Source organism: Podarcis liolepis (genome assembly GCF_965112155.1).
Source record: "Podarcis liolepis genome assembly, chromosome: 10".
NCBI classification, from domain to species: domain Eukaryota; kingdom Metazoa; phylum Chordata; class Lepidosauria; order Squamata; family Lacertidae; genus Podarcis; species Podarcis liolepis.
Window position 1 is genome coordinate 72,071,464 of NC_139562.1, and position 22,914 is coordinate 72,094,377.

General features: G+C 40.2%; 1 protein-coding gene across 3 annotated transcripts in view; it reads left to right on the plus strand.

Moving 5' to 3' along the window:
* The window catches only part of INTS13 (integrator complex subunit 13), a gene marked incomplete at its 5' end in the record, with an annotated part of 33,399 nt that overhangs the window by 515 nt on the left and 9,970 nt on the right, over positions 1-22,914 (plus strand). The window contains 11 exons of one of the 3 annotated variants that reach the window (XM_083464029.1): positions 479-679; positions 4,578-4,809; positions 7,177-7,251; positions 9,930-10,132; positions 10,814-10,894; positions 13,794-13,884; positions 14,655-14,783; positions 14,924-14,947; positions 16,702-16,786; positions 17,636-17,725; positions 18,344-18,433. In XM_083464029.1, coding sequence (XP_083320155.1) covers positions 4,585-4,809; positions 7,177-7,251; positions 9,930-10,132; positions 10,814-10,894; positions 13,794-13,884; positions 14,655-14,783; positions 14,924-14,947; positions 16,702-16,786; positions 17,636-17,725; positions 18,344-18,433 — 1,093 coding nt within the window. Of the gene's footprint in view, positions 1-478; positions 680-4,577; positions 4,810-7,176; positions 7,252-9,929; positions 10,133-10,813; positions 10,895-13,793; positions 13,885-14,654; positions 14,784-14,923; positions 14,948-16,701; positions 16,787-17,635; positions 17,726-18,343; positions 18,434-22,914 lie in introns of those variants that run through there. The other 2 variants (XM_083464028.1, XM_083464030.1) reach the window with 2 other exon arrangements.

Genomic DNA, 22,914 nt, shown 5'->3' on the forward strand with positions numbered 1-22,914 from the left:
CAACTTGAATATTGTGGGAGCCCAGGTAAGCCCCGCCCCCACAAGTGATCACATGACACAATGCATGCTCTCCATTTGAATGGCAACAATGCCCCTTCGCTTTGCGGGGACCAGAGCCCCTGTGGCTCCTCGGAGTCGGCTCCTATGGCCACAGAGGTCCCTTAGCATCCAGAACTTTAGCATGGCCCCCCGGGATCACGGAGGGTGCGCGCGCGAGAGAGTCCCAAAGTCGCCCCGAAATTCCTGCTATTTCTAATCCAGAACATCCGACACCGGGGCGTTATAGACGCAGTTTAAACCGCAATGCGCACCGGATTTCCGAGCGCTTTCCTACCGGCTGGGAGGGAGCAGCGAGCGGGATCTGCAGCGCTCACCTTCCCTGCGTTTTCCCGCATTGTTTTTCGAAAGGAACCCGGGAATTGGCCTTTCCCCCGCAGCAGCTGGAGCCCTACTCTTACCTTTCTTGCCTCTATGAAACCGGAGGCTCTCGCGATGTTTTGAGGGAGCCGCCGCGGAAACGGCGAGGGCGGCTGGGCCGGCTCCGAGTCGGGGGAAGGCGCGGCTGGCCCGTTTCCTGTGAGGCGAGTCCCAGGGCGGCCGAAGCCTCGTCCGCTTTCGTAACCCACCTGACCCTCGGGGCGGCTAGACTTCGGGAGGACGGCCGATGTCCGGAGCCACAGTAAGAAACAGCCTCTGAGGCCCGAAACGGCCCCCTCAGAGCCCCCGCCGCTCCGCAGCTGCTGCACGCAAGCCCCGTGAGCCCCAGCGGGACTCGGGCGCGACCCTCTCAATGCTGCTTTCCGATAAAACCCGCGCGAATTAAACACCATTTATTTAATCAATTTGTTTTTTTTAAAAAAATATTTATTGGAAAAAAATTTTTTAAATCACAGAGAAAAGAAAAGAAACAAAATTACAGAAAAAAAGAAAAAAGAAAACCATCGTTTTCAATCCACTTTCTTTACCTTCTTTCCATGACCTCCTCCTCCTCCCATCTCTTGTATCTTAATTGATAATTGTCACAGCAAATCCTTCCCATAATTCATAATATTCTGTCAATGCATAACCTTACTCTATTCTCATCTTATCTTATATAAAACCTTAAAACTTAAAATTTAAATCTTATTTTTACCAGCTTCTCATAACCATTACCTTTTTACCTAATTCTTTAAACATTCTTACAAGAGCCTAGTAATTTCATTTCAACATTTTTGCAACTTTCATAAAGACATTTCTGACGATAAAAAGAAAAAAGAGAATAAAAACAATCCAATCTTCTTCCAGCGTCCCCTCCCCCCGGTCCCGGGGTTATCAGTGCTTTTGTCCCATTTGTCTGGCCCATTTAACCTGGTGATCTTATATCCGAGGCCATCAAATCTCTCCCATGTCCCGTCCGCAGTTCTTCTTCATATTTTCCTTTCACTCGTGGGAACTCCAGCTTGGTAGTGTTTTTGACCCTTTTCGACGGATCGGCCCCTTTCTCATAGTCCAGACTAAACTCCATGTAGTATTTTAAAACATGTTTCAAGTAGTAAACATGTTTCCAATTCCCTCCAAGATAAGTCCCAACAACTCCAAACCTCTAACGGCGCGTTGCCAGATTCTGAGAGTCCAAACATCCCTGCATAGGGGGGTCAGTCCAACCCCCCATTTCCAACCAAACTTTGTCTCTCAGAATCTGTTTTTTTCCAAATTCATTTATCAAGTCCAAAGACTCATTTTCTTGTTGGGCCAAAAGTCCCTCCATCCCTGGCGCCCATGGTTCAGCAAGGTCCTCTTCTTTCAGTTGTTCTGTCATGGCACGCTCCTATTTTGGTATTTGTATATCGCCCTTTAGTAGATCTCAGGGCGCTTCACGGCATAGAAACACAATATATGAACACAAGATACATAATAAAAGCAAGAACAAAACAAAACTCCCCCCTCCCAACACATTTAAACAGGCTGTGGGATATTCCTCAGCCAAAAGGCCTGATTGAAGAAGAATGCTTTTGCCTGGTACCTAAAGGTAAAGGTGCACAATGAAGGCCTCAGGTGAGCCTCATTGCAAAGAGCATTCCACAGATGGGGAGCCACTGCAGAAAAAGGCTGATTTTCGGGTTGCTGCCCTCTGGACCTCTCCTGGAGGAGGCATTTGGATAGGTTGGAAGATCTGGATAGGTGTTACTCGGTTGCCTGGCGCCCAGGGTCAGCTCAGGGCATTTTGGCATCTGAGGCAAACCCCCAACTTATGCTGCTCTCGTCCCCACCAGGGGGGAAGGGGCCAGGGAAGATCTGCATAAGGAACAACTGCCCCAGTGGACCCTGCCGCCTGAGGCACTCTCCTTGCCTCGTCTCATGGGTGGGCAGGCCCTGATTGAGCCAAAGATTAAACACGCACTGTGATTCCTTTTCCCCTGGCTCAATGGAGCAGTCTTTTGTAATTCTGCAAGCTGGAGAATTCTACCATCACTACCAGCCCTAGAGACAAGTGCTTGCAAAATCCACAAAAGAACACATTCTTTTCCTACCTACATTTAAAACAGCAACAACAACTTGCTAACGCAATAAAGTGTTCCCACTGAAGGGAGAGGGGCTTCTATCCTAGAAATCCTCATGCAGAAGCAAATTGTATGGAAGTTCAAGATTTTTTAAAAATCCCAATTCTTAACTCATTTGGGGCTTTTTCCCCCTTCAGCTGCTGACTTTTCAGAGTTTTAGGTGAATGGGCATGTGACCTATAAACAAGCATATATCTACAAACAATTTTTATTGCCTTTTTTGGTGGGGGGGGGGTTGAGAAAGAATGACAATTAGAATCATAGAATTGTAGAGTTGGTAGGGATCCTGAGGGTCATCTAGTCCAATCCCTTGCAATGCAGGAATCTCAACCAGATCACTATCAACATGGCTTGGGTTTTGACATCTTCAGAATCTGTTGAAAGGGGATTGTGGTTCTTGGTTTCACACAGATTGTTTTCGTAAGTTTGAAATCTATTGATCAGTTCTTTAGAAGAATAATTATGTATTCTTATTAGTTGAGCACTGCTTACCCCTCGTAAATTGAAGAAATGTTTAGGATGAGATGGAAAACAAATTGGTTGTCTTTAGCACTGAGTAAAAGTGTCACATTTTACATAATCTTGTGAGAGATGTGACACACGGAAAAGCAATATTATGCAGTGTTAATTGATACAAGAATAAAAGTGCAACAGTACTGAACAAAGTTTCTTAATTTAAATATTATGAGCTAACTATTTGAGAAGCCATTTCTGCACCTGCCAACTAATACACTAAAATGATTAATCTAAAACAGGTACCCCCAAACTCATCCCTCCAGATGTTTTGGCACTACAATTCTCATCATCCCTGACCACTGGTCCTGTTAGCTAGGGATGATGGGAGTTGTAGTCCAAAAACATCTGGAGGGCCAAGTTTGGGGATGCCTGATCTATAACATCTGAAGGTTCATCGTAAGATGGAAACTTTCATAAATATCTTTTAGTCCTAATAAATGTGGATAGTGGTATTTGTGTCTTTAAAAGCATTACTGACTTGGAAACCTTCATTGGATCCCATTTGAAGGAAATGCCCTTCTTGACATACCAATCATGATTTTTTGGAATGAAGCAAATCACAACATAAAACTGTGCCCAGGGGTAGTGGTTTGTTTCTCCCCAGCACAAGCAGGAAGGAGCAAATCAGCCCATCCCAGCAAATCATTACTGTTTACTGTATTGTGCAAACTGGGCCACTGGACATATTTGCTTTTTTCAAAGTAATTACTGAACCACACATCAAAGGAAGCGGGAAAGGATTGCCAATAGGTACACCTCAAAAGTGCATCAAAAGAAGTACAGTTATACCTCGGGTTACAGGCGGTTCAGGTTGCGGACTGCTGAAAGCCGGAAGTACCGGAACGGGTTACTTCCGGGTTTCAGCGGTCGCACATGCGCAGAAGCGCTAAATTGCGCTATGTGCAGAAGTGCCGAATCGCAACCCATGCGTGCGCAGACATGTCGCTGTGGGTTGCAGACGCTGCAGGTTGCAAACATTCATCCCACAAGGATCATGTTTGCAATCTGAGCGTCCACTATTTTCACAACTACACTATTTTTAATATGTAAAAATTTTATTTGCGTTTTTGCATACGATTCAGAAAAGACATAAAAAGAAAGAAAAAGGGAACCCCCCCCCACCACAAAAATAAGAACAAAGAACAAAACTCATAAGGACTCCCCTTCTTCTCCTTTGCTGGTTTCTTTTGTTTTCTACCCCTTCTGCATATTCTAAATTCCCTAATTCTACTCTTCTTACGCTTTATCTCCTGCTTTCTCTTACACTGCTGAATTTATTCAAGTCCTGCTAATCTGTTCACCTGTTTACTGATTTTAAAAATACCTTACAAACATTTCCCAATCCTTTTTGTATTTTTTATTCACATCTTCACTTTTAGGCTTGCTTATGAGGCTACAATCCTATAGTCACTTGCTGGAAGTAAGCTTCATTGAACTCTAGGAATTGTGTCTGAATAGATATGTATGATTGTGCCGAAATTTGCATAGTGTTTTACTAATTCTGTTATTCATTTCTTGTAGGAAGAAAATGAAACTTTTTTCAGAATCACACAAAACAGTTTTTGTGGTGGATCACTGCCCTTATATGGCAGAATCTTGCAGACAACATGTTGACTTTGATATGTTAATGAAGAATCGGACCCAAGGAATCATACCTCTTGCACCTATATCACGATCGCTATGGACCTGTTCAGTGGAATCTTCCATGGAATATTGTAGAATAATGTTTGATATATTCCCCTTTAAAAAACTAGTAAGTAACAGGTAAAATTATATTTTGTATTTAGGGGAGTCTACTAATAGTGCATCATAACTATGTTTACTCTTGAGTTCTGTAGGATTTGTACTTTAGTGGTCATGATTGCAGTTTAGTGCTTCTTGAAATTTGCAATCTTGATCTTTGGTCACCTTATGCAGTTGCACAATTTGTTGTTGGTCTTTTGATTTTAGTATTGTGTAAAGTACAGTTGTGCCTGCATTTACATTGGTGCCTAAGACAAAATTACTGAAACTGAAGATAGTGAGAGATACAGAAGAGATGATGAATAAGTTTGCAAAGGTATGGAAGTAACCATATTTTGTAAATAATTGGTAGCCATGGTAAGCTCAACCCATTCCATAGCCATGGGAACATTGTGTTAGTAGAAACTGGCAACTCTTTCATTTTATTTTCTAAAAATCACTGAATAGAAATCTGTATTTTGAATTTGGTACTTGCTACCACATTTTTCTTCACACTTAAGAAATACAATTAGTTACAGCTTTCAGTAATGATTGACATGCAATTTACTGCACAACCTGTGCATACCTTGGAGATATTGCAGGTTTGGTTCCAGACCACTGCGATAAAGTGAATATTGCAATAAAGTGTGTCATACATTTTTTGTTTGTTTCCCAGTGCAATTGAAGTTATGTTTACACTATACTGTAGTCTCTTCAGCCCAGGCACCCTGGCTGCAGGGGTGGGCAGGGAAAAACCAGCCACCTTCACTCCCATGGCCAGAAGTGGGGTGGCTTCCCTCCCCTGGAAGCAGCCAGGGTGCCTGTGGCTGCACCCACATCCTTGTGAGGAGCAGTATCTGTGAAGCACAATAAAGCAATGCATAATAAAACAAGGTATGCCTGTACTTAGAATTATTCCACTATATTCAATGAGGCATCCTCCCCTGTTAGTCCCTTTCATTTTTTTTTAATGTTCATATTGTGCTCGGATTTTAATAAAATGATATGGTAAGGTGATTTAACAAAATTATATAAAATATAATAAAAACAGATGAAATTAATAAAATTAATTTCATACACTAACAGAAATAAAAATAAAAGGAAATAAGAATAAGAATAACAGAATTCAGAATAAAAACATTAACATTGCTGTACTAAAGTTCCAGACCACCCCCCTCACTGTAGTTGTTTCGATGAAGGGTTTGGCGTATTAAAAGTGGCAATACCTTTCTCATTTTAGATTCTCTGCAGCAATTTATCTTTGCCAGCTGAATATTCTAAAGTAGAATAATTAGATCTTTACTACCTACAGTCATACAGCTATTGGTAGAGGCAAATTCAAATTATCCATTGTGATTAATGGGACTATTAGATTTTACAGTGTGTGTATAAGCTTTCAGAGCTTCAACTTCTCTTTCTGATAGGAGTTACATTCATTTAACTAGTTATTATTGACACATCACTTGAAGGAATAACAGAGGTTATTTCAAAAAAATTGAACTCAATTTTTTATGAAACATAGGTGACACAATGACTTTTTTAAGCTTTTAACATAATGGTCTGGTTTGTATGACATGCTCAGTGAAACCTTGGCTTATTGAGATCTCCTATGCTCACAAAAGCTTTGCTGCTCCCTGGTCCTTTTTTTTAAACTATTAACTATTTTCTTGGTTTGCAACGGTACGTGCATTGTCTTTTTTCATGTTGTGTTTTCTACAGATCAATTACATTTGTTGGGAGACATTAGTATTGTATACAGTGTATACAGTGTATAAGGTATAAGGTTGGAGAAGGAAAGAGGGGTACTGGGGTGGCAAAACATATTATTTTACTTAATATATGTGTGGGGTTTTTCTCACCATCACTTGGGTAGGTCCCCCCCCCCCATTCGCTTATTATTTCTTGGTAGTGAAAGAGGTGGGGGGGAGCAGGGCGTGATTGGTTGTCTTTAGTTGGCTGCAGTGAGATTTGTTTGCTTGTGGCGGGGGATTGTTGGGTCAAGTTAGCCAGGGCTTGACTTAACGTGCCACCCACACTGGGATTTGTGGTTAGGTTTTCTCCTCGTCAGACTTTGTGGTTACAGGTTGCTATTAATGAGAGTTAAACCAAGAGTTAAACATTGATGCAGTGCAGCAGCAAAGGGACCTGGGAGGAGCAAAGCAGGTCCAAGATTCTCTGTGCACATTTATGCTAAGCCAAGCTTTGGCTTAGTGTGTTATGTGAACCAGCCAGATGTGATGTTCTACGCATCTTCAGCTCATCTTTTTGTAATACCATTATAATTTGTTGGGAGGAGCTTGAAGATTCAGCACACGTTCCCTGACCCTATGGATAGTGTTAATTTTACAGTATCAAGATTTAAAAACGTTTTCTTAAGCTGTGTTTTGTAAATTTTCAGGTGAACTTCATTGTAAGTGACTCTGGAGCAAATGTCTTAAACTCTTGGAACCAAGAAGACCAAAGTTTGCAAGAGGTATGATTTTTGTTAGGGTTAAGGGCAGATAATAAATTATAATAACTAAGATCCCAGGGTAGGTTACAACATTAAAACACAATATTAAAAACAGTTTAAAACAACTTACAATCACAAAAATAAGGTGGGTCCTAAAAATGATTTATAAAGCTACCCTTAACTATTTGCTGGAGAGCCAAAATGTGGGAAGGGTCTACATAGATGCAAGTTATTTCTTCACCCTATCCTGTATTCATCTTTTGGGGATATTGAGGCACCATGAAGTCTTATTCCTTTCCTCTTTCATTGATTTGTTTACCGTAATTTTCGCTCTATAACACGCAGATTTTTTCTCCTAAAAAGTAAGGGGAAATGTCTGTGCGTGTTATTGAGCGAATTTGTGGTCCCTGGAGTTGACTCGCTCGAGCGCAGAGGCAAAAATCAGGCAAAAATAAGATCGGGCGGGCGGGCGGAGGGAAGGCGGAAGCTGCTGCTTTCCTGCATTCTGCCTCAGGGTCTTACTGCCCACCCGCTTCTGTTTCTGTTTCTGCGTTTGCTCAAACTCAACAAAGAGCAGGGAATCCCCTGCCCTCCTGGCAAGCAGAGGGTTAAGGAAAGGATCGAGTCCTTCTAATTCTTTCCTAGTCACACTGTGCGCAGGCTCCAGCCCACCACCTCCTCCTCTCCGTGCCCTAGGGACTCGCAGGCAGCCGAAAAACATTCAGGTGGGAGAGAGAGAGAGGGGGGGGAGGGCTGGCTTGGGTGGGTGGGTGGGGAGTTTTGCCTTCCTTTCCTTCCTCCCGTTAAATCCCTCCCCTGCGTTCTTAGCCAGCTGCTTTTCTGCACACCCCTCTCATGCTCCTTGTCCCTTCTGTGCTTTCCCTTCCCTCCCCATTTAAAACGTGGTGACAAAGCATGGATCCACATAGATTCTCAGGATTTTTGCATTGGGCTACCCCAAACTCACCGTCAAATCACATGTCTGTGGCCACAGCATGAAGCACAAAAATGATACATCCACCATTTCATTCAGAATTTTTTTTTCTTGTTTTCCTCCTCTAAAAACTATGTGCGTGTTATGGTCAGATGCGTGTTATAGAGCGAAAAATATGGTAGTCCAATACTGAAATAGAATCAGCCTGGTCTATTTGAGTTTTTTCAAAGGTCTGACTGAGGCTACTGCAGATAGTGGAGTTGAATTTGAATTAAACTGTAGATAGCTTGTAGTACAGTATAATAATTGGCATCCAGTGCAGATGCCAGCCATTTTTTGCGCTTATGTGGTTCATAGTGAAAGGAGGGACATACAGACATATGTGGTGGGAGTGTTCAAAAATACAAAAATTCTGGGAAAATATCTTTGCAGACATATATTTCATTTCAAGGCAGACAATTCCTATGTCCCCAGGACTGGCATTGCTTAATTTGTATAGTCAGGGCTCACCAAGAATTAGAAATAAAGATCTATAACCCGTTTATTGACCACGGCAAGAACAACCATAGCCAGAACATGGAAAACATTGCAACTGTGGCTAAGTGGTATTAAGCAGTCTGGCTGATAGCTTTGTTGGAAAAGCTAACATGGAAACTGCAGGTAGCAAGAGGTCAAAAGAAAAACGATTTTATTGAACGCATAGGTAGTGAGGAACATGCGGGAGTAGTGTTTGGGGGGGTAACATAGTTTGGAACACCTGAAATATACATTTTAACCATTCAAATTGTTGCAGATATAATGTACTCCTTTTTAATGAGATTGGAACACATGACATGTTATTTTATGGTTTTTAAGATTATGAGAATGTTTGAAATATATACTGTGGCAAATAAACTATTTTTAAATGAAAATAATAATAACAAGCAGCCAACTGAGTTCTTACTAGATCATATTTGACCAGTGAACATCCCAATCCTGTTCAGTATTGTGTATCTGAAATATTTAAAATATTTTTAAAAATAACAAAGGATTAAATCAAAAAGTTCTCTTCCTCCAATGAAAGGAGTCCTTTTCCAATGGAAGAAGAGAATCTTTCGCTCCAGCCCATATGTATTATCTATGGGACTGAGAACTAGTCTCTAGCACATCCCTACACGTTATTATACTATGCTTCAAAAGAAAGTTTCACCAGCAAAGTCTAGGAATAATTAATCATTTATGGGAAAATCCAATTTGCTTCTAATTTCATGACAGGTAAAGAGAGAGATTCCAAGTATAAAAGTGATGGAAAGCAAATACGATCTGGGATAATGGTTAAAATGTTATTTATAGAGCACAAATTTTAAATGGGATGTAATTTTTTGTATTAAAGATTGTTTTTGTTCTATTAATTTTCCATTGTTATTGGCTATGGCTGCAATCTTAACCCCACTTCTCCGAGAGTAAGCTCCATTAACATTCACTAGGAGTTACTTTTGAGTAGCCATGGTTAGGCACTTTATGGAAAAAGAATTTGTTTGGGGTCATAGCAGTTTATATCCCTAGAGATTAATGATCTAGCTATTTGTAGACATATGCAGACAAAATGTGCATTGTTATTTTAAGAGGATAATAGACCTAGATGCTTTATAGCAATATAGAAGTGGAAAACCTCTGGAACTTTTCTTATCAATGTGCTTTTGTGTATGGAATAACTTGTTTTTGTGACATGATCTCTTCAGTAATAAGAACTAGGATTGCAACAAAACATTTTTTTTTTAATCAGTTAATGGCCGCTTTAGCAGCTGTTGGACCTCCCAATCCTCGTGCAGACCCTGAATGCTGCAGTATACTTCATGGCTTAGTTGCAGCAGTAGAGGCACTCTGCAAAATTACTGAATACCAACATGAGGCCCGAACCTTATTAATGGAGAATGCTGACCGTGTTGGAAACAGAGGACGAATAATCTGTATTACTAACGCAAAGAGGTTTGTAGCACCTCCTGTATTAATGTAACAATTTTATAACTTAGCAAAGCTTTTTAGGTTCTGTTTTACCTGTAAGACTTCTTGCATATTAATATATTGGTGGAAGACTGCTGAAAAATTAACCCATGTTCAGAGTCTGACATTGACCATCTGTGTTGCTACAGAGGTGAGTAGAGGGGAAGTAGAAAGTATGGCAAGTATCATGTGTCTATTGCAAAATTAGAGTAAATTGTCAAATGCCTATTTCTCTTAGCTGTCCTCATAAGGAGGGAAATGCACTTCTATTTTGCAAACTGTGGAATAGAGAAATAAATAAATAAATAGTCCAGTAGCATCTTAGAGACCAACTAAGTTTGTTCTGGTCTCGAAGGTTCTCCTGGACAATTTCTTTATTTATTTGTTCTGAATATAAGCTTTCGTGTGCATGCACACTTCTTCAGATAATAAAGACCAGAATTCCGATATGAACTATGGCTCTCAAGTTCTTAAAAATGTTTTTATCCAAAATTATAGAATGTAGCACATAGAGGTACACAGTATATAATTTTAGCAGTTAGAATAGCAATACTACAGTATCATCATTGTAAATACCAATTGTAATAATAAATGAATTATCATATTTTCTCATGATAGTTGATTTTCAATAATTTTTTCTAAGATGAATGTGTTCCTCCATTCCAGTGACAGCCATGTACGAATGCTTGAGGAGTTTGTCCAGGAAACGATACATGAACACAACAAACTAGCAGCTAATTCAGATCAGTAAGTATGCAGACTAGTTAATCCATTTGAATGCATAATTTTACTGAATTCTGTATTTGTGGTGCTAAAAATGGAATTTGTGAGACCTTTTGAGGCTGTGGCTCAGTGTAAAGCACATGCTTTTTATGCAAAAGCTTCCTGGTTTAATCGCTTGCATCTGTAGAAAGGAATAAGAGAGGTTTCTGTCTGAAACTAAGAAAGTCATTGGCAGTCAATGTGGATATTACTGAATTAAATGGTTCAGTGGACTGAAGTTATAAGACAGCATTCTTATGCTCCTAGGTGAGAGAAAGATGAGAGTGCCTTGCATGGAGTTTGTTTTTACTAAAACCTTATTTTCTTTTTTTTTTTTTAAACATATTTTTATTGGGTTTTCACTTTTTATATAGACAAAAACCAACACACATAACACACATAACACCAAAACAATTACAAACAAAACAACAAACATGTATAATTCCCAAAAATCTTATTTTCTTACCCTGGTCCTTGACTTCCCCCCACCCCCTCCCTTGCATCCCTATTCCCAAATTTGTATCAGCAAATTGGCATTTCTTCCGTCTTAATATTAGTCCTTTTATAAAAAACAAAAATAAAATTTTCCCTAAGTTGGACCCCAGTTCTCTTCCCTCGATTTCTCATTTTTTCTTACATAATTTTCTTATTACTAAACCCCCTGGTCTTGAGTGTTGTTTAAATTTAATGCTTCCCTCCCTCCCATCCCCGCTTTGCGTCCTTTCCCAAGACATGTCTAAAATAACAGTTTTTAGCCTGGGTTCCGCACATCCGAGGCTCTCAAATCCTTTCCAGTCCCTCTCCGCCGGTTTTGTTGGTAGTCCTTTTTGTCTGTCATCGGGTCTCTAAAGATTTCCTTAACAATCAGTCCAATCAGTCCATAGTCTCTTCCCATATTTAAAGGCAACTGCTGAGGAATCTCCAGTAGGTCTGAGTCTTGATGATAGTCAAAATTAAAGTCTATGTGTAGGCCCCAATTGTACTTCTTTATTTCTAGTTCCTGAGTTCCATAAAGTCCCATGACCTCCACTTTCGTCTTCTGTATCTTTCGTAGACTTACACTGGATTTAATCCAATAGTCTCTTTGCTTGTGTTGTCCAGATGCCGACTTCTGGTTAGTATTTTCCCACATAACTTGTTCTCTTTCTTGTTTTGTCTTCTCCTCTTCTTTGTTTATTATTTCAAATTCAGCTGTGGGTACTTTCTCACTCAGGTCATCATTACATTCAGCAGGACTACTTGTTTCCAAATCCAAGGTCATCAATTGTTTACTCATAGCTGTAGTCTGCTCCTGTAAGGTTCCCACCAGTGAAAACATCCTTTCGATTTCTCTCAGTATCCTTCCACCCACAGCCATTGTAATTCCACAGAATTCCCCCTAGAGGGAATCTGGTTGCTGGATGATCTTTCCTCCAACAATCCTCTGTCCTGTTATTGTTTCTTTGTTTCCCACAATTTTAGTTCAATTGTAACTCCTTTTAATCCGGAGAGGTCTTAAGTAACAATTTTTTCACTGTTAACAGTCCATTTGACAGCTTTGACAGCTGTCAAACTCTGCTCCTCTACACAGGCTCCAAAGCAGATCGCTCCCGGGCCCGGGGGGGAGGGTTATTTGCCAGAAAACAAAGGCTCCTTCAACACTCCAATCTCCTACTCAAATTTGCTTTTCTAAATCTTGGAAGTTGCTGTCTTTTTAAAACTCACCCTTTACAGGGTGGGCACTCCAGCTTAGCTCTTATTTCGTTGCTCTGGATTGTCTGCAAGGGGGGGGGTGGGGACTTCCTTTTAGCACACCCCCCGGTCGTCTCAAATTCAGAAGGTAAAGATTTTAAAGTTCAGTTCCAGATTACTCACGGGTTCCTTTTTTTCAGTCCAAATTTCAAGGAAGGAAGTCAGCGCTCTCCAGTTATGGCTCGCGGCTTCGCTCAGTGGCGGTAGCGATCGACTCTCAGTGCCGCGCCGTCCCCCGTATCCCCTCCGTAGCCTTTAAAAAGGCTCATTGCGAATCAGGGGGGGCGCTTAAGGCACCCGCCGAGTCCTCAGTCCGCAGGCTTCCGCGCCTGCGGTTTTTAAGGGTCCCCGTGTCGCCGGCACGGCTAAGACCCATCCACCGCTGAGCCGATTCCCTCCGGAGCTCGGAGGGAATCCGCCATTTCCAGGTCGCGCCAACCCGGAAGTTCCTAAAACCTTATTTTCACCTTTCATTAGCATATTTTACAAGCATTGTCAGAAGCATCTTGTACTCTACGCCCCATGTATTGTGAGATATGGTAGTCAAGTATTCCCTAGTGAGAAAAAGTGGGACAGATTGTGTGTAAAGCATCTGGAATATACCTTGCAGTCCATTTGTTTGTTCATGAGAGTAGGTGAGCAAACAAAAGCCCAAAGATACCTTATATTTGGGGATGACTCTTCTCTATTAAAAGACTGCACTAAAGCTTCTTTAAGCACATAAAACTACACACTCCTGACTCAATGGAAACAACCGAGGATATTGCATGAAATCATGTTGCTGTCTTATTTGGGAGAATTTGAACAACCTACGGGTTCAGACAAGAAAAATGGGCCATAATCATTTTTGTTAACATTTTTGGCTTACAATTGGCACATACAAACAATATATCTGGCATCATCATGGCCATCTATTACAAGTTACAAATCTTTAAAAGTTAAATTGTGTGTTTTACTTACAGGAAATGGAAGCGTGATCCTGAAAGTATATCAAGAAATTGAAATTTCAGTGTGTGCTAACTGTACTATACTACAATCAGTGCTTTTGTCTGGCTTCATATTCATGAAATAAGTTAAAAGTTTCTGAATGCTAGGTATTGTGCAGTTGATGTGGCATTACTGCCTTGGTAACAGAATGTTTTGTGCTTTTTAGTCTTATGCAGATCCAGAGATGTGAGCTGGTCTTAATTCACACTTACCCTGTTGGTGAGGAAAGTCTTGTGTCGGATCATCTTAAAAAAGAGGTAAGGCTTTTAAATTACTGCGTAACTTTATATAGCACTTTGTGTGTTTAGAATTTTATCTCTGTGTTTATGCTGCATACATGTAAAATTAAATATTTTTTGTTAATAGGAAAATGTTGGTACTGTAGTGGAGTAAAAGAAATGACTTACCTACCTCTAGCACAGAAAGCCCACAATTTACGTGGGCATTACGTTCTGGAGTGATAAAACCAAAATCACATATAGTCAAGACACATTGGGTTAAATGGCGGGTGGGATTGCCAGTCTTTTTTCCTGGATGCCTTCCCTTTTCCAGCCTCTTTAAAAAAAATATTTTCATTTTTATTTGCCAAGCACATAAACTGAATGCACACAAGTTAAAAGTGCATAAATTGTGAGATTACTGTAATATGTAAAGATGGGTTTCACATAATCCAGGATTTAATTCCATGCTTTTATAATATCTGCCAGAAACTTCTTGGGCTAAAGAAGTTGGCTATCCTTCACCAATCTGACAATGAGAACTTTGCGTGAATGGGATCTGTATGAATGAGTGAGTCCTGGAAGAGGGTATAGTTGCAGAGGGTATATTATATAAAAGACTAGGACCACATTTTCAGAGATTTATCTGTGAATAGAAGATTATACATTTTAACAGATTGGCCATTCACTAGATAAAAAATTTCCTGTTCTTATCTAGATGTTCTTACTGAAGTATATGCTGCCATACCATAATTGCTGCTACTGAGTATTCTGTGTGTGTATGTGTGTATTTGTCTTTTTTTAAAAAGCTCTCTCCTGTCTTAACCAGCGAAGTACATAGTGTTCGGGCTGGACGGCATCTGGCCACCAGACTGAATGTTTTAGTACAGCAGCATTTTGATCTGGCTTCAACCACTATAACTAACATCCCCATGAAGGTAAGGTGGTGTCAGCAGCTCTGTGCTGAAGTAGCTGCACCGTTTCTTTTAAATTTGTTTAATGGTTTTAATGTTTATTTAATGATATTTTTACATTTGTTTTTTTCTCTCCATATCATATTTTTTCTGTTTTTTATTAGCCCACATTCAATGTCTGTGACCAGGTTAGTAAATTTTATGAAGGAGAAAAAAAGGATCACAGAACAAAATGACTTTTCAGCAATTCATTCAATTATGAAAGTAGTATTTGTTTTCCTTTATTTTACATAAATGTAGTCTAGTTAGCTTCAAATTACTTTGTCTGTGATTCTTTTGTTTTTAATACATGTGTTAGAAATTTCTGCCCCTTGTGCATTTTAGTGGCATAGTGAGCCTTTCTTTCCTCTGTGTCATTTCCATGCATTCCTTCCAACATAAAGGTGTTTGTAACAAGTAGAAGAAACACACAGGAGTTAAAAAATAAATAAATCCCAAGCGATTTAGTGCTATTTCAGCAAGAAAGGTAGAAACAGGAAAACAATTTTGATGAGATATTCTAAAAAATGTGGCCCTTTACCTGGCTTTGACATTCTCCCTACTAATACTTAGTGTAATCCTATGCATGTTTACTCAGAAGTATATCTCACTGTGTTCATAGGGGCTTACTCCCTAGTAAGCATGTTTAGGATTGCAGCCCTAGTGGGGGGTTTCCTTTTATTATTGGCCTTACTTGGCCCTGCAGTGGCCATTGGAGAAACCTGTCCTCCTTATTAGCCTGAAATTTCAATTATATGTTGTAATTGAGCACTATTTGGAAAGAACATACCCAGTATTTGTATTGGTTAAAAGAATGCACAAAAGGAAAAGCATTGTAACACTAATAAACAGTGGGGTTTGTGTGTGGTTGTTGTTGTTTTTGCTGAACATTAATTGTACTGCCTGGATTGTGTAACCTAAGGCAGCAGTTACATTTTTTTGTGAATGATGCACCCTGGCCATTTGAATTAAACTTCAGTGAACCATCGCATAGAATGTTTTATGTTTGCAAATACCTTGTTTGCAACTTACTGACCTGTGTGCTGCTGCTGTGCTTTCTCTTCTTGCCTTTTGTTGTTTCTAGTAATAGTATATATGTTGGGTTCCCTTTGTATTATTTATTCAAAAACAAGTCCTAGTGAATTTCATTTGCTAATCTGCCATATGTGGTGTTTGCTAATCTGCCTCAACTATTTAAAAGTTGGTGTTTCCTTTTATCTTTTTACCCTTATGCATGCAGTTTGAACCATAGTAGCTGCTAATCCAGCTGTGGAAGCCAGATAAGACTATGTGTGGTTTCTCTTCTTAACCTGAAGTGAAAGAAATCCCCATAAAATGAGAAATGGCTACACCTGCTGATGGTGGTGTTATAATCATAATGACTGTTCATTGCTTATGAAATGAAAATACTTCCCTGTTGGATAACTTATCTCTGAATGGAAGTGGGTGTTGGATCGGTTTTTATATTGCATTCCTACTTAATTTTATGTGTAGAAATAAACAAGGACAAGGCTATTGAATGAACTCACATCTTAATTTGGCATTGGATTTTGAACATTCATTGTAGTTATTTTTTAAAAGTAATATAAGTAAAGTAATTGAAGGATACAAGCATGTGTGCTTACTGGGAGTAAGCCTCATTAAACACAGTGGGATTTACTTTAGAGAAAACATGCATAAGATTGTTCTGTTTATGATTATAAGCTGCTAGATCGTTAAAGAAGTCAATAACTCAGTAAATTTCCTCAATTCCAACTCATTAATGCTTTCATGTCTAAGTGTTCTTTTTCCTTTTGCAGTCTTATATTGAAAGGCAAAACATAAAATTATCCTTGTATTCTTTTGTTTCTTTTTTTAAACTAATCTTCTTTCACACACACGTTTGTGTGTGTTTCTTTAAAAGGAAGAGCAGCATGCCAATACATCTGCCAATTATGATGTGGAACTACTTCATCACAAGGAAGCACACGTAGACTTTTTAAAAAGTGGTGAGTAGAACAAATAATATAGATAATATATAATAATATAATCTGAGATATAATATGGTTACAACTGTGGATATTAAGGCTGTATTTTGGGACTGCTTTTAGAATTTATGATTTTTTGAAAGCTTACTGGTTAACTTCCATGGAGCTTCTTGCACAAGCAAAAACCCTCCTCCAATTTCCCATCTTTAAGCTTCATATCCCGTATTGTTCCAAGGGTTCCCAACTGTTGAGTGTGGCTTCTTTGCTGGGATCTAAAAGGCTGATGTAGGAAGAAGAGGTGGGAAAGCTCTATTTACTGAGCAGAACTCCACTTATTGTTCGTTTGCATATTTTTTATTAAAGATTTTCTTGGGTTACAAAAGTATGTGCATTGTCTCTGTTTGCAGGTCATAGTCTTTTCTACAAATGTGTTGTGTTTGATGCGAGACATTAATGCTGTATGCAGTATAAGGTTAGGGGAGAAGACCCTCTCTCTGGTCCCAGCTGTATCAATTCAGGGTTGATACCCAACAATGGAAGGCACACAAGTTGCCTCAGTTATGTACATAATTACAGGTATAGAAGGTGTGAAAAGGAATTTTTAAAATGGGAAAGATGATGCAATTTAAATGTTGAGGAAAATGTTGAGGAAAACCAGGGATCTAGTACAGATATAGCAGTTATAGGGCAGAGTATTGCTTTGAAGATGTCAAAGTAGGATTTCAGTGGATTTGAAAGAGTTAATCACCAACAAGGCGACAGGCAAATGAATTGGTTGTGATATTCATTTGCTATTGTATATTGACTTCTATTATTTTCTGTGTTTTACTAAATTGTGTACTTACATTTATCTCAAATGTTGTTTTGCAGGTGATAATCATATGGGTGGTAGTAGCAAAGAAGGTACATTAAAAGAAACTGTAACTTTAAAATGGTGTACACCAAGAACAAACAGTGTTGGTAGGTGCCCCTTTTCTCTCTCTCTGATATGTCCATGAACTGCATAATGCTAACAATATTGTTTCTTCTTTTCCTCCACCTTTCTGTTTTTCATTGATCATGCATTGCACAGAGTCAGGAAACCTGTGCCACATTAATTTGTTTCAAGTATGACAGTTTGATCTTTGTTTCATGACTGAACTCCTATAATTTTGTGAGCTTTAATTAAAAAGAGAGGGTCAAAATAACTTAAAATTATCAGATATACACTGCAGTTAATGAGTGTTGAATGGAGAATATGTGAGCTTACATGAAAGCGTCATCTCAAAACGATGTTGAAGAATGTGCAAAAATGAACCATATGCACTTGGAAGCTATTATCGTGCTGGGGAGCATATGAAAGCCCCTGTTAGTGCACAACTGAATGACATATTCTTCATGTATGTGTGCAGTGTTTGCTTTTGCTTCTATACCACTTTACATTACCACCAATATCGGTTTTGCTTGTTTTGTAGTGTGGTTAATGTTCATTACATTCTATGGTGTTTAATTTTTGTTTGTTTTATGAATTAGGTATTTTTTCTGTATTGTAATCAAACTAAAGTTTCTCTTCCTCTCCACCCCTTTCCCCCCCTTTAGAACTTCATTATTGTACTGGAGCTTTCAGAATATCACCTGTAGATGTAAATAGTCGGCCTTCTTCTTGCCTTACCAACTTTCTCCTTAACGGTAAAATAATTTCTGGCTAAAAAATCTGAAAAAATATATTTTATTTTAATTGTTCTGGATTCAGGTTTGAACTCAGAGCTATACAATGTGAAATCTAACCTAGTGAGTCTTCTGGAATGGTGTACACTCAGGCCAAGGAACCTGCTTGAAGTGTAGGCAGTTTGAAGTCTCTGGATTGCCCAGGTCTGGAATGAATAAGAGGAGCCTGACCTCTTTCATTTGACTGCTCAGCTGTGTAGTGCTTTCTGTTGGCTACACTTTGACCTCCATTTCAAGCCACTGTCCTTAATGATACTGAGCTGATCAAATATCAGTTTTGGTTGTGTGGACATGTGTGCATGTGCGCATGCGCGCGCGCGCACACACACACACACACACACACCAGAGGCGCCAACTTAGGCCCCTGGTTATGGGTGCCCAGCATGTGTGACGTGCTGATGTCACATTGTAATGTGACGTCATTTCACTTGGGCCCCCTGGCCTCAGTATCTGACTTCCGATGGTACCCAAAGTTAGCTTCTGAGACCTCACAAGAACTCGGAAAGCACCTCTGAGGCAAGAGGCATCGGAGATGGTGTCTGAGGCCTTCCTAGACGTCTGAATCTAACTTCCGGTGCCACCAGAAATCTGCCTCTTGCAAGGCCTCAGAAAGCATCTTCGAGGCCTTGGAGATGCTGTCCAAGGCCTTGCAAGACCCCAGGCACCCAGAGCCCCCCATACTTGGTGCCCCCCCCCCCCAGAGCATCCTGGCTGGGGCCTTACAAAATGGAAACTTTGTACAGTAGTCAGTCAAATTGTCTGATCATAATACACAAGTGCTTATTTATAATCTTGATAGTTGCATAGATTCAGGAAGTGTAACTTCTGCTTGCAATATCTATGTTGCCTTGCCTAAAATGTGGGCTGCTTCCCACTAAAGATTTGCTTTTGTCTCTGGTAGGATTTCCTTGATTATTTGAATGTGGAAAATGTCTCATTGTGTTAAGAACTCTGGCCATGATGCCATGAGCTGTACAATTAAGTACACTTGTGATTCTTAGGATTGTATCCAACTAAATCACTGCATGCTTGAAGGAATTTTGTGAGCACAATGCAACTTCACCCCTCTTCCCAATCTGCTCCTGAAGTTTGGGGGGAATCCAGGGGAGACTGGGGAAGAGGGGGAGGGCAAGTTAAGGTGCACTCACAGAAGTTCTGTCCATACAAGGGTTTAGTTTGATACAGCTCTTGTTTTCTTGAAGCAGGTGTTTTTTTTCTCCACACCTTCCAGACAAACCATAAGCTGCTTTTCAACATTGGCTTCTGCTAGTGTACCAAACAGTCACAAATATAAAATGATGCTCCTGGGTTAATCCCAAGCCTGATTTTAATACCAAGGACAGAGATAGTAACTGTTAGGGACAGAGGTTGGAATTTAAACTGCTTAGGTGTATTTGGGGACGCGGGTGGCGCTGTGGGCAAAACCTCAGCGCCTAGGACTTGGCGATCGCATGGTCGGCGGTTCGAATCCCCGCGGCGGGGTGCGCTCCCGTCGTTCGGTCCCAGTGCCTGCCAACCTAGCAGTTCAAAAGCACCTCTAGGTGCAAGTAGATAAATAGGGACCGCTTACCAGCGGGAAGGTAAACGGCGTTCCGTGTGCTGCGCTGGCTCACCAGACGCAGCTTGTCACGCTGGCCACGTGACCCGGAAGTGTCTGCGGACAGCGCTGGCTCCCGGCCTATAGAGTGAGATGAGCGCACAACCCTAGAGTCTGGCAAGACTGGCCCGTACGGGCAGGGATACCTTTACCTTTACCTTTACCTTTAGGTGTATGCCACATAACTGAAGCCACGATTTTAATTTCAGCATAATGTTTGCCACTCTTATTTTTTTTTAAATGATATTTATTACTTTTTCAACATTTTCAACACAACACTACAAACAAAAAAGAAAAGAGAAAAAACAATACAAATACAATACAAAAACGCTACATGGACTAACAAAACAAACAAAAACAATTTAAAAACACCTCAAACATTTTCAATATCTTATATTTCATTCACTTATTTCCAGCGACCTCCTCACACCTCCCTTTTTGTATTCCACTTCTATTAATTGTTTCAGCAATTCCTTTCCACCTTACTCTGTTTTCTATCCTATAATTATCTTAACACATTCTTGCCTTATTTTTCCTTTAATTTTCTATTAATCTATTTATACTTAATTCCTTATGACATTTCTACTAAAGCCATATAACTTCATTCCAACATTTTTCTAACATTCCTTAATTTTACAATATTTCTATAAATAGTCTTTAAACTTTTTCCAATCTTCTTCCACCGACTCTTCTCCCTGGTCTCGGATCTTGCCAGTCATTTCCACCAATTCCATATAGTCCATCAACTTCGTCTGCCATTGTCTAGCACTTCAGTGCTTTCAAGAAGCAGCCATTCTCTCAACCAGCAAAAAGCAGATGGTTCACAACGAAATTTAAAGGTCTGGCAGGGCAGGTCCACCTCCTTCTTTGGTATCCATCAATATCTTAAGTTTTACTCGAGGCTTCCTGCCCTGCCAAACAACTATAGAAACATCCCTCTGCCACCTCCTGAAACAAACCATCCCATCCAAAGCTTGCAATGTTTGAAACAAAAGCAACATCCCCAGCAACACAGCAGCCCTCATCCCCACCATAGTAACTCGGCCCAACAGTAACAACTTCTGATTTGTCCATATTTCCAAATCCCCCTTCTCTTCAATCCAACATCCTTCACAGTTATCCTTCAACAGATTCACATTTTTGGCGGTCATACTAACCCCCAAATACCTCTCTTTCTCAACTGATGTTAGTCCTGTCGCCTCCTGAAACTCTGTCAAGCTTTCCTTTTCCAGTTCAGATAGGGCTCTGGTCCTCAAATTCATCTGTTCTTCTTTAAGTTCAATCAGAACGAATGTCAGCTTATGTTCATCAGGTTGCCTTTGTATGGATGGGACTCTTCTCTCCAGTTGTATTGCTTCAGATTCAGCAGCAAGGGTTTTTTCCCTGACTTCATTTGCAGTTTGCCGTATCAGAGTAGATTCCTGTGTCAGTTTCTGGGTGGTTTCTGAACTGGTATTCACCTTTTGTCCCAAGTTATTTAAACTTTCTACGATTAAGTCAATTTCAATATTTGCAGCATCCATTTTCACATTTATCACGTCTGGTTTCTTGTGAAGTTGTTCCAGCGAATCGTTTATTTTCAATAATGCAGCCACTAAGGCCTCTTCTGTCGACATCCCGTCTGTTTTTTCCTTTCCATTTGCCATAACACTTAAGAGATTCAAGGTCAATTCCAAAGTCTCACACTTTTTTATCTTGCAGCTGGAAATTCCCCTAGCCCAGCTCCTGTAAAGTAACCAATTTCAAAAGCTTCCACTAGGGGAAAACAGTTTCTATTTGTATCGGTCAGTATGTCCTCTTTTAAACACAGTTTCAATAATCCAAAGTTAGTTTCAATTTTCAGTTACTTTCCTCCTTTTTTTGAAAACAACCTGAGACAGTAGAAACAATGTATTCTTTTGTTTAGCTACCTGTCAATGAACGTTCTAAACGCTGTCAATGGACGTTCCAAAAAACATCAATCCTGCTAGCAGCCCGTTTCCAGGGTCAGAGCGGCGGTATTTTAACTCTCTTAACTCTCTCCTACAGGCATATTCAGTCCACCACTTCCCCCCCTCTTCTCCTGTCTCCAAAAAGGGGGGGTTTAGTTCTTTACCGATGGAAATTTAGTCTTTTACAAAAGGCTTTCCAAGACTTTAGTTTGCAACCTCCTTGCTTCAGTTTATCTACAAAAGGGGGAGGCGGACTTCCTGTATTGAACCTCCCCGTTTCGATGCCAGATTAAACGTTTAAAAATCCAATTCTTCCCAATTCAGCTCTACTCATGGGTAATTACTTTAGAGTCAAATTGTCCACAGGAAAAAGTCAGTGCTCTCCGACAACAGCTATGCGGCTTCGCTCCGTGGAAGAAGCAGACAATTCGAAGCACCGCGCCACTCACCCCACATAGCTCCGGATCCCTGAAACCGGATTTCCCTGCGAGTAGGGGAGGCGCAAAAGGTGCCCGCTGAATCCCACGTTCACAGGCTTCTCCCGCCTGTGATTTTTACAGGTCTCCGCCTTCGCCGTGGCGGTACAGACCCAAATTCCCACGGGGCAAATTCCTCCCGATCAGAGCCGGGAGTCCAATGTTTCCCACTCTTAAGACACAATTTCCAAAGCTTGTAAGTTTACTTTTCCAGCAAGTGATTGATATAAATATTTGTTTTAAAATGTAATTTGTGCTTGCATAATCTACTAGCTCAATGATATTCTTGGTCAGCTTCTTCCAGTATCAAAAAACTTCACTTGGCTGCTAAGGGGTGGGATGGGCAAGCAGGAGGCAGGAGAAAGAGGGGGGTGGGATCAATTTCAGAAAGTAGGCAAAAAAAAAATCTTTGAATAATGCAAACAAATGGAAATGTCC